Source organism: Mizuhopecten yessoensis, unplaced genomic scaffold, assembly GCF_002113885.1.
Source record: "Mizuhopecten yessoensis strain PY_sf001 unplaced genomic scaffold, ASM211388v2 scaffold7479, whole genome shotgun sequence".
Classification (NCBI taxonomy): domain Eukaryota; kingdom Metazoa; phylum Mollusca; class Bivalvia; order Pectinida; family Pectinidae; genus Mizuhopecten; species Mizuhopecten yessoensis.
Genome location: NW_018407068.1, coordinates 406,608 through 419,522, shown reverse-complemented (window position 1 = coordinate 419,522; position 12,915 = coordinate 406,608). Strand labels below are relative to the sequence as shown.

The following is a 12,915-nucleotide window of genomic DNA, read 5'->3' as shown; positions in this document are numbered from 1 at the left end:
TGAATAAGGCCTTGGCACATTTGATTAATCATGGCTGACATTGAAATCTCATATTTGTAAATCCAGTCAAGACAACCGAAACAATATAAAAATGTAATTATTATCTAATTCTTTCAGAAATAGAAGAAGCAGACGTCCCGCCTTCCGAATGAGATACCAGAGAGATACCGAATGGATAACTGTGTTGTCTAATTTCATTGGCCAAATGCGAATTAAAGAGCCAATAAAATTACTTCTTTCATATTATCTAGGGCTTTAAAAAAAGATGGCATACAAGGGCGAAATTATCACCAGACCGTCAAAGACACTGTGAATATTACATGGTAAGCAATCGATTGATCATGATTGGATTACATGAAATATTGTTTAATGTTCTGTCAGTTTCATAAGTGAAAAGTTCTTGTACACATATGTCCAATGTCCACTAATGCAAACAAAACATGGTTTATAATACAGTACTGGAGTGTGAAACTTTTTCGTCTGCATTTCGCTAGATGCACAGATTTACACGTCGTTGTAACATTATTTGGTTGGAGTAAGTCAGAGTGTGTATTGATACTATATAACAGCGAATGTTAAAATGTTAACAGTGCTATGTTATGCTATATCTAATAACTAATAAGTAATGTGTCCTTCATTCTACTCGGTTCACGCTAAGATCCTTATTAATAGTATATTTTGCAATCTGTAAATAAATTGCGAAATCTTTGTATGTTCTATTATATAAATGATAAATGCTTGATTTAATGAGACATGTAGAAGAGTTACTTTTCATTTAAGGGAATATATAACAGGTCATTTTCGCATATGTAAAATTAAAATAGATGATCTGTAGTTTAAGACTTTATTTCTTGGTGAAACATTTCAAATTAATTTGATGTACATGTAGCATTGTGTGACCATTTTTGAGTCCTTAATGTTGAAATTGCCAAATGAACAAATTATAGCAAAACAAACAAAATGTGTTTCATATTGTTTACCATTAATTTAATTTCTAGTATTAATTACCTGGACATTATTTTTTCAATCACTTCCTTTACTCTTTAATTACAACTTCAATCACAGTCCACAGATAAAATTGGGGAGATGGGGGTATGTTGGGGAAATGGGGCTCTTGTCATTTCAATAAGCACCCGGAAATGGAAAAGGGTGTTCATAAAGATAGTTGACTAGTGAATCATCCTCAATACTCCAGGGGTTATATGCATATTTATATTATATGCACTCCTGGAATATCTCATGACAAAATCAAAGGTTCAGTGTGTGTCACCTTGTAAATGAGACTAGAAGACTAGTTTGATCCTTGACATACATCAAAAGAATTTCCTGGCTGTGTAATAGTACAATTATATAATTAACTGGCTTTTAATTTGGGTACCGCTCCTCTGTAATCTTCAAAAAGTAGGTATCAGTCTAGCAATTGGCCATGTTTTTTTACCCAGACCAATCAAATAGATAGCCATGTGCCTTCAATTTTGCTGTGACATATTCCAGTAAGTGAGTGCAACCCCTGGATCAAGGATGACAAGTAAATATGGTAGTTGTTTTCTTGAATACTGTTTACAGTTAAGAAATGCAGCCAGTTGTGTATATTTGTTGCCAAGAAAACTATGTCAACAAACATGAGGTATGCGTACATGTGCAGCAATGCATTAAATATAAAAGATACCAAAACTGGACCTGCACTGAAACTGGACATCTGATAATGACCATTTTATTTTATTATTAATGTATTATTTTCATTTCATGGTCAAACATATACAATCTATATATTTATATATTATGTGAGGCTAAGAAGTAGTTCCAACAGTGTGGACAAGTTAAGGTTGTCAAATTTTCGTAGCAATCCGCTCCTTTATCAAGACACAGTGAAACAGAACAGTTACATGTACATATACATCATATTACAAGAAGATAGAACTGATCATGCATATACATGTTCATTAGTATTGAATTGTTGAAGTATATAACCAGGAAAAATGACTCGGTGTGTTTCTGCTTTACTTTCATATTATGTATGCACTAAATACATGTATATGCACATGTATCTATACTACATAATGTTGGCTATTGCTAATGTAGAACACATGACTCCATCCTTTGCCAAACTGAACTGCATTCTGTGTACTTCAATGTCCAATCAAATGTTGTATTTGTCTAATGTATTTTTTTTCCCCTACACTGAATCTAATTGTTCCATGTATTTCTTATTTATTTATTTTTAGGAATAGTGAGCATCTGCAGTTTCAAGCAATTATTACGTAAATGGGATGGATGTGTTAGCACAATGACTGAAGGTTACTCAACAAGAGAAGCACTGTCAGTTCTGTATGAAGAGCTCACCCTAGAGGTGGACAAGTATGAGGAGGAGACTAACATCAGGAAGTGGAGGAGTTATCTGTCCCTGTTCCATCATACCCACATCAAGTCTGCCTTCCACTGGACAAGTCTGGTGCTTTTGCTGGGCCTCTGTATTGCTCTCTTCATTGCATTTATCATCGCCAATGTTAAGTATGTTTTCTGCAAATTAATTTCTTATTTGAAGGATTGTGTATTTAGATCAGAAATCAGATTTGCAATCTCCAATATATAAGATAGGGGCGTACTCTTTCATAATTCGAGTGCGCTATATTACCCCATTGGACCATTTTGCATAACTCCACTTGCTTAAGCTGAATTTTCATAGAAAATGTTGAAATTTTTCACATACCCTGTCATAAAATCTAGATCTAATAGCCCTCGTACATGCACTAGGTTAGTGAAAATGTACACCTCCTGTTTAATCAGTGTACCACTCTGATACAAAATCCACTCTTTTAACACTATTGATGTATCCATAGGAACCATTCATCTGACTATGTAACTGAGCACGTTGTATACAGATTTGAACCTTTTAGTATTCCTTTCTTTTAGTGTATGTGAAGTGTCTCTTTATTATATTTGTCTGTTCCAATATGACTTTAATGTTGCTGGGTCGCTAGGTAATTAATTATAAGTAAGTAATTATAACTACACATATCAAGCTAACAACAATATGAATTTTATAATTTAAACATTGTATCTTTTCAATTTAAATATAATCTCAACAATTAATGTGTATCCGAGTTACCTCCCTTGTACCACATGTCCATTGGCTGCAACACATTATAATTCATTTTACTCTCATTTTAATGGGAGTCGTATTTATGCCAAGTCGGAAAAAGCTGTTTTGATTAATGAGCCTTTTATCAAAGTACCTTTAAAATGATCTGTATGGAAAGTAAAATTCTGAATTAAATGTTAACACAGTGATGAAGGCATTAGTGGACATGGATGGTGGATGGCTGAAATAGTGGTCATCCTATTAACAGTGGCAACCAACATCTGTTTCAACATTTGGAATGGCAAGAGAGCCCACGAAGAACTCATATATGTCACCCGACTGTCCCTAAGAAAACTAGAAGGTATATACTAATGTATAGCTAACTATTTAAAGATGACATGCATCATTCTATTTCATTTTAGATATAACATGGCATTTAATTGATGAAATGAAATAGTTTATGACTATAAATTTCTTATTTGCTTATGGTAATCATTAAAGGACTTCAATGATCCAAATTGACCCAAAACATCATGACATTTATTATAAGGGATGTTACAAACAATACTGGGACCCCAAAAAGTTGATGTTTTTCTGCTTCACTTTATATTTTACTCAGCTCAGATTTCTATAAAAACAACACAAAATTCATCTATAACCATTGTTTTATTCTGTGGTTTAGCTTATATGAGTTAAAATTGGGACAACACTACTGTCTTTTGAGATTTGCGTTTGTATAATCATGACTAGGTTATCATTTTTATATTATGGAATCAAAATTACATACCACCCATGCAACAGAAGAGAGAACTTTCTTGTACTTCCATGCTTGCTTTGTTATGTAGGATAGCTTTATCTCGCACACACTGGTATGTGATCATTTGCAGTTATTCACAATTAGATTTTTTTTTATACAAAGAATTAATGTAAAATGAAAATAGCTTTATTATCACATATTTTCATTAGCTAGTATCTATCATATCTACTGCTACTTGTTTAAGGATGTACACCTCTGAGAAGTCAAAAAATTCCTGTATTAAACTTTTTTTCTTATATGGATTTTTGGAAAAAGGAGTTAATGGCATAGTAGAAAATGCCAAAAAAACTAAATGTCAGTGTGTTCGTTTTTGTGCTATGATCGGTCAAAGATACCAATTTAACACAACATGTGATTTTAGGTGATTTTTTGGGTTTTGACCATTTGTAGAACAAATTCATACAATTTCTTCCAAGTGTGTTATCAGATATGTATGAATTTTTAATATTTAATGAATTAAAAGAAAATGTGTTTCTCTTTCTAAAACATCTACAAAAATTGGGTTTGTCCCATTATCATTTGTGTTATATTTTACCTTTTTCGGGGTCAAAAATCAAAAGTGCTTCAGTTACACTAAATATGAAAAGAAAATATCAATAATGTATAATTTTCCAGTTTGTTGCATATAATTTTGATCATATTAAACATTTTAAATTTGTACAGCAAAATTGAACCTGCTACAATTAAAAATGGCGATACAATGACAATGTTAGTGATCAACCTAGTGTCAAAAAAGGTGAAATTTTGGCCTTTTTTGAAGCGCAAGAAATACACATTAATAAACTTTTTCAAAATGGCCACCGAATTGGTATTTTTTTTAAATTCTTGTAAAAAAAGTTCTACATCTAGCTTTTTGACATATTTTTCAGATGCGTGTTTGCTGATAAACTTGATCATAATTTGTTAAATATTTCAAAAACCTGTTACACCAGATCAAAACGAGACTTGAACGTGATTGAAACCTCAGAAGAGTACATCCTTAACTGCTTGTGCATCTACCATTTAATGATTTTCCCCTTCATTTGAGATACTTGAATTATCTGTAGTAGGTGATGTCTGATGTCTTTAGACTTCTGCAGAAATACAAACAAGAAAATCTGAAATCTCATAAACTGGGTTGCTATGTTATGGTCTATAGGTTACAGTATTACAGTGTGCCTCATTACATGTCACAGGTGATTGATCACAAACCATTTGTTTTAGTTGATTGCTTAATGTTTTTGAGATTTGTTCCCCCTGTCATTAGAGAATTGCAATTTCTGGGGTTTATTTTTGATTTGTTTGCTGATTATTTCAACAGGATCAATAATTGTTCAAAGTCTTTTTGAATAGACAAATTTTGAAGAATCAAATTTTGTGATTTATTAGGAATTGAAACTAAAACCAGGGCCCGTATTCATGAAACAGTCCTCTCATGCACAAGCATTGAATTTGTGCTAGCTAACTAACTTTCTTGTAACTCACTAAATCATGTCAAAAGTCAAAAAGACAAATGTAAACATTGAAAACAGTATTTGGCATTAAGTCTCTTCAATTTTTTCCCAGATGATTGACAAAATAAGACTTTCTTATTAATTTATTAATGGGACAAAAAATTAGACTTGAGCACAAAATTCATGCTTGAGAATGAGAACGGTTTTATGAATACAGGCCCTGACTGTAGCTAAACAATAATACGGGCCCTGACTGTAGCTAAACAATAATACAGGCCCTGACTGTAGCTAAACAATAATACAGGCCCTGACTGCAGCTAAACAATAATACAGGCCCTGACTGCAGCTAAACAATAATACAGGCCCTGACTGCAGCTAAACAATAATACAGGCCCTGACTGCAGCTAAACAATAATACAGGCCCTGACTGCAGCTAAACAATAATACAGGCCCTGACTGCAGCTAAACAATAATACAGGCCCTGACTGCAGCTAAACAATAATACAGGCCCTGACTGCAGCTAAACAATAATACAGGCCCTGACTGCAGCTAAACAATAATACAGGCCCTGACTGCAGCTAAACAATAATACAGGCCCTGACTGCAGCTAAACAATAATACAGGCCCTGACTGCAGCTAAACAATAATACAGGCCCTGACTGCAGCTAAACAATAATACAGGCCCTGACTGCAGCTAAACAATAATACAGGCCCTGACTGCAGCTAAACAATAATACGGGCCCTGACTGCAGCTAAACAATAATTTCAACATTTATGTAACATTTAAGTGCACACTTGTGATATGCTAAAAAAATAACTGGTCACTTGTCATGATAAGAATAATATTGTGAAAAACTGAAATGTTTATTTACTGATATTCATAAGGTCATCAATAATAGAGATAAATTCCCAAAGTGTACATACATTTATTTAGTATTCAAAGTTAAATTGTTCAATATATTGGAGGCCATCATAGCTTTGGATATGAAGTTGCTGCTAATTAACACACAGAGACAGAAAGACATTTAATCATGTGAAGTCATCGTCATTGATTATAAGGAAGACGTGGAGTTATGCCAATTAATTAATGTTAGTTTCATTACCGGGTTTGCAGCAGTCTTCTAAATGTATTGCCATGTGAATTGACATTACAAAAAGTCATTAGTCAAAATTAACTAATTTAAAAAGCTAATCTGAATCAACAGAACAAAAAATCATTTGTAGGCAGTCACTTTGTAGCTTAACATGCAACTCGGGCATTATCTCTAGTACATCATTAGATTTTATTGAAAAATGGAGCTGAACATCTAAGAAAAGTTAGCTTACAAAAGGCAAACATTTGCATGATTACACATCGAACCAAATCAATAACTGTATGCCAGTTATTTAGAATATCAATAAAAACAATCTTGCATATGTGTGTGGTCCATTTTTTTTTAACAGAGTCGACGTCATTGATGTGATTTCTAAATACAATTTAGCTCCTCAGAAGTAAACATTTGAACTTTTATTGCTGTACCAGAATAGTAAAATCTGCCGAGATAGCTTTCTTTTTTATACCTGGTTTATATGCAATTCCTGCTTGTTAACATTCAGGGTTATAGGGGTAAAACCTGGAGACTCATTTTCCAACATTCCGCTTTATTAGTAAGTCATTAACAGAAATTTAGCACTTTGATATTCTGATCTATGGGTACATTCTTGTCCTATGTGCCTCATATTAAGTTTGTTACATTTAACATGCCGAAGAGATGAGCTATTAACAGAGACATTACTACCAGGAGTATTTCTCTGAATGAACTAGTACGTGTACTTCTAACTCCAGCTTTTACACCACACATGTACTACCACACGAATTGTTTAGACAGTTTAGATTTGAATATCACTTTGAACAGACAAAATGTCCTTTGATTTTTAGCTCACCTGCCCAAAGGGCAAGTGAGCTTATGTTATGGTGCGGCATCCGGCGTCCGTCCGTCCGTCTGGCGTCCGGCGTCAACTTTTTGCTTTAAACAACTTCTTTTCGGTAACCAAAAGGCCTAGGAAGATGATATTTGGCCAGTAGCATGCTTGGATCAAGGGCTACCAAGTTTGTTCAAATAAATGACCTTGACCCACTTTCAAGGTCACAGGGGTCAAATATGTTAAAATCTTCAAACAACTTCTTCTCAATAACCAAAAGGCCCAAGGTACTGATATTGGGCCTGTAGCATGCTGGGATGAAGGGCTACCAAGTTTGTTCAAATGAATGACCTTGACCCACTTTCAATGTCACTGGGGTCAGATATCTTAAAATCTTCAAACAACTTCTTCTCAATAACCAAAAGGCCCAGGGTACTGATATTGGGCCTTTAGCATGATTGGATGAATGACTACCAAGTTTAGTCAAATGAATGACCTTGACCAACTTTCAAAGGTCAAAGGGGTCAAATGTCATAAAATCTTCAAATGATTTCTTCTCACTAACCAAAAGGTCCATGGTACTGATATTGGGCCTGTAGCATGCTTGGATGAAGGGCTACCAAGTTTGTTCAAATGAAAGACCTTGACCAACTTTCAAGGTCACATGGGTCAAATGTCGTAAAATCTTCATACAACTTCTTCTCAATAACCAAAAGGCCCAGGGTACTGATATTGTGCCTGTAGCATGCTGGGATGAAGGACTATCAAATTTATTCAACTGAATAACCTTGACCAACTTTCAAGATCACAGGGGTCAAATGTCGTAAAATCTTCAAGCGACTTCTTTTCAATAAGCAAAAGGGCCAGGGTACTGAAATTGGGCCTGTAGTATCCTGGGAGGACTACCATATTAGTTCAAATGAATGACCTTGATCCACTTTCAACCTAATGTCCTTGTTCAACAATCAAGGTCAGAGGCGTCATATGTTTAAATCTTTTAATAGGTTCTTATGAAATCTTAAGATTACAAGTGTTAGAATAATAACAGGTGAGCGATGCAGGCCCATTGGGCCTCTTGTTCATATTAAGGTTATTAAATTAAGTGTTATCTCAATCCGAACCTGAAGCTGAAATTTGAGATAAAAATAGTCTGTTTTTCTTGGAAATTTATTTTGTATGGTTGTATACATCTAAATCTACTATGAAAAATTATTATGATCATCAAAACATTTACAACATACAAAGTAGTATTTAGTATTAAAAGTAGTTGATTCGTATATGGATTATCACTTGTATGTATTCATATGCATAGAAACATAGTTTTCTCTACATCTATTGATGACCTGAAAACAAACACAGCAGAATGCTGTATATCCAAGTGCCACATAACTGTAATTACAGTTTTCCAAACTTCTCTCACATCCCTCTTTATTACGGTACTAGTAATAGTACTGTTGCTGATGGCAGTGCATTGCAAAGACAGAAAATTCAAGACTAAGTCATTTGACTTCAGTAGCTGTAAAGTTTTTGTTGCATGATGGAAGGAGTCTACACATTATTTGTAAGTGTTTGATAACATGTACAGTGTATTACTACGTATACACAGCCTGAAGAATACCATGTGACAATCGTGTGATCGATGCAACAGAAGTCATTGAAATGTTTATATTAATTTTTAGGATTCATTACAAGCTTGAATATGATGCAGACAATAGCACACCACATATATGTACAATGATCATGATCATTAGACATATCCTATCATGCACATAACTAAATAGCGGTCATTTGGCAAATTCAGATACAAGGTGCCCTATTGATTTTAATAATCCATTAGAAAATTGTTTGTCATGAACAGACTTTACTGTCTCTGTGAGATATTGCTGATTGAATGTTTACAGAATGTATAGACAACAACACTTGGAACAGCAGTAACTACCCAACCCTGCACGCCCCCATCTCTCCCTGTGTCTCCCTCCAGTGGACCATCCGCGACAAGGAGGTTGTAAACCTGCCCACCACCCTGCTGGTACAGGGTGACATCATACTCCTTAGGCCTGGCCAGGAGGCTCCAGCTGAGTGTCGAGAGGTCGAGGTCAGTACATACATAGGTCATATTATATCTAGGATGTCAGACATGTAGGAATCAAAGGTCAAGGTTTGACAAAAGCATTTATTTTTTTAATGAACATTGGTTTTGGTTGTAAGTTAAATGAAACGTAACTCATATTTAACAGATCAATCAATATTCAAGTAGTTTATAGAATGCTCTAGTTAACCCTTGTGATTGAATGAAGATTTTCTCCAATATAAATATAGATTTTTACCATGCAGTGTACAATAATAATAGTTTAATAGGGGAAAAGTGAAGATACAAAAATGTTATCTATGAGTAAGAAAATTCAGGTTTGGAGTACAACATACTCAAAGCCAAGGTCATGATCACATCAAGTGGTCACAAGTTCAAAGTGTGTCCAGATTTTTACTAATAATTAGGTGCTGAAAGTTCTTTGATGAAACTTCATAGATAAGAATTTCATGACAAAAAGCTTGTATGTCTGTACCCACAAGGTCAGGCTTAAGTAATCAAGGGGACCGGTGTCAAATCTATACTAGCTTGTCTGAATTGCTGAATATAACACTTCATAGACATGAGTATTATGACAAGACAGTGTGTCACACAACTACCTCAATATTAAGGTCACAGCTAGGGTTTAAATGTTCAATCAGTGACAGGTATAGCTCTTCATGCTCCTGCTCCTTTTGTTTCTGTTTGAACTTATAACTTAGTTCTGTCTCATGAGTACATTACATGACCCTCCTGTTGCTATGTTGTTTGTAACATTCAATAGGTGCTGTGTTTTAGGTTACATTTTGATGTACTGCCCTGGTGTTATGTTGAATGTTACATTTAATGTAATGGCCAGGTGCTGTGTTGTATGCATGTTACCTTCAATATGATGCCCTGTTGTGATGTGGTATGTACCCCTGTAGCATGACTTTTGAACTGCTCAATATTATCTGATAAATAAGTACAAAATGATGTGTCACACTTTGTACAAAGGTCCATTACCCCAAGATCACAATTAGGGATCAGAGGTCATTTACTGCAACTCTTGTTTCGACAACTTAACTCTAAAACCCCTTAGGATTACATTTATGTATTTGATAACTCGGGTCGTTACATATATAACTGTCAACTCATTTTTACTTTGTATGTAAGTTTATTTGAGTTCATTGACTTATGAGGCTATATGTATAGTGGGTATTGTTTACCTGTAACAGGAGTCCAGTGAGGGGCAGGACACTATTCTGAAGAAGGGAGATGTGTACTCACCTCAGGGCGAGGAATTCACAGAAGAGATTAAGGATCCTCATGGCAAATCACCCCTCACTTCGAAACAGTTTGTACTTCAGGAAACTCCCTTCATCAAACATATCAGGTAATTCATTTCAACAAATTTTATTGCAAAAAATATGCAAAGGGATAGGGCATCAGGCAAAGCAGCAGCCCCTACCCTTATCGTCTAAACAATACATACTTCTGGAAACCCCCTTCATCAAACAGGATGAAAATTACCTCTAACTTCTAAACAATCTATACCTCTGAAAACTGCTCACTTATAAACAAAGCTTAGGGAGGTTAGATATATTCCTGGAGACGTTCTCCTTGTCTTAGCATGTACCCTATTTGTTAAATATAAAGAATATTTTCAGTTTCTTGATGAATAACAGTTAAATCTTACTTACTTACTCATGGGTTGAATACTTTTCATATGGTTTGCTAGTACTACACTCTAGTGAAAAATGTTGAAAATATTTTTGTATCAAGAAACCAAGAATTTTTCCCTTTCTGACTGGTTACAGTACCATATATGACCAAAGAAGGACAACTCATACTGAAATGTAAGAGAATCCTCAACCTATTTCCTTGAGTGATACTTTCAGTGTGAACTTAGACTCGGAAATTGTTTGAAAAACTTTTAAGCAAATCTACATGTCAGTAATTAAGAGCCTTAGCTATCAACGTGTCAGTCTGTACATCCATCTCTCCACATTTCATTTTAACTATTACTGGCTTAAATTTTATCAAATGTTGGTGAAAATTGATTTACATGTACATCTTATAAGACTAAGGTCATGCTAAAACTTAAGCAATGAATGGCCAACTGTTTTCACACAACCAGATTCCGATGGTCAACATTGACACTATAAAAGGACAGAGATCAAAATTGAGCAAAAGCCACATAAAATTAGGTAGCACACATCAATTCTGTGGTTGAGGATCGGATCAATTAAGTGACGGTTATTAAATGTTTATTCTGACATTTTAATCAGAATTAAGATTAATCTAGGTTATATAGTAACTTCCAGTTGGATGTATAGGATGGTCCAGATTGCTTCCCGGGGATCTCAAAATGGACATCAAAATTGACAGGACTATTAAGTTTTAGAGAGAGTTAGTTTGGACTGTTATTTCTTATCAAGAATTAAGACTATAAGCTATTCTAGTACTGATAGCAAGGTAGTCAGAACTGTTAACTTTTACTTCTGTTAGACATTTAGTTAGGAATGTTGACTATTACTTCTGATAGAGAGTTAGTGGGGCTGTAAGGAGGAATGAATGATATATAGCTAAAACATGCTGTAAGGAGGAATGAGTGATATATAGCTAAAACATGCTGTAAGGAGGAATGAGTGATATATAGCTAAAACATGCTGTAAGGAGGAATGAGTGATATATAGCTAAAACATGCTGTAAGTAGGAATGAGTGATATGCTAAAAAGCATTTTTTTTTGTCATTTAAAGGAAAAGCAGTAGTTTGAAAATCTATCTTGATTTTGCAGACTTATTCTAGAAGACAGTGTAAAGAGACCAGTCAGTAACACAGAAAAGGTGCGCTATATCATCTGTTCAAAGTGGCTAGAGCACAGAATTCTGTCTGTTGTGGTGGTGAGTATATCTGTCTGTAACACACTAACACAGAGAAGGCGTGCTATATCATCTGTTCAAAGTGGCTAGAGCACAGAATTCTTTCTGGTGTGTTGGTGAGTATATCTGTCTGTAACACACTAACACAGAGAAGGGGTGCTATATCATCTGTTCAAAGTGGCTAGAGCACAGAATTCTGCCTGTTGTGTTGGTGAGTATATCTGTCTGTAACACACTTACACAGAGAAGCTGCGCTATATCATCTGTTCAAAGTGGCTAGAGCACAGAATTCTGCCTGGTGTCTTGGTGAGTATATCTGTCTGTAACACACTTACACAGAGAAGCTGCGCTATATCATCTGTTCAAAGTGGCTAGAGCACAGAATACTGTCTGTTGTGTTGGTGAGTGTATCAGTCTAACCCACTAACACAGAGAAGGTGCGCTATATCATCTGTTCAAAGTGGCTAGAGCACAGAATTCTGTCTGTTGTGTTGGTGAGTGTATCAGTCTAACCCACTAACACAGAGAAGGTGCGCTATATCATCTGTTCAAAGTGGCTAGAGCACAGAATTCTGTCTGTTATTTTGGTGAGTAACACAGTTACGGTATGTTATCCTCTCAATCTAGCTAAAGCACAGAATTCTGTCTGTTGTCTTGGTGAGTATATCTGTCTGTAACACACTAACACAGAGAAGGTGTGCTATATCATCTGTTCAAAGTGGCTAGAGCACAGAATTCTGTCTGTTGT

General features: G+C 35.0%; 1 protein-coding gene across 1 annotated transcript in view; it reads left to right on the top strand.

Annotated features, from left to right (window-relative positions):
• The first annotated feature begins 256 nt into the window (after nucleotides 1-256).
• Nucleotides 257-12,915, top strand: part of LOC110453685 (transmembrane protein 94-like) — a 62,199-nt gene continuing 49,540 nt past the window's right edge. Inside the window, exons 1-6 of the mRNA XM_021502751.1 lie at nucleotides 257-323; nucleotides 2,226-2,511; nucleotides 3,289-3,443; nucleotides 9,136-9,329; nucleotides 10,520-10,677; nucleotides 12,083-12,188. Coding sequence (XP_021358426.1) covers nucleotides 2,288-2,511; nucleotides 3,289-3,443; nucleotides 9,136-9,329; nucleotides 10,520-10,677; nucleotides 12,083-12,188 — 837 coding nt within the window. The 5' untranslated portion in view covers nucleotides 257-323; nucleotides 2,226-2,287. The remainder of the gene's footprint in view (nucleotides 324-2,225; nucleotides 2,512-3,288; nucleotides 3,444-9,135; nucleotides 9,330-10,519; nucleotides 10,678-12,082; nucleotides 12,189-12,915) is intronic.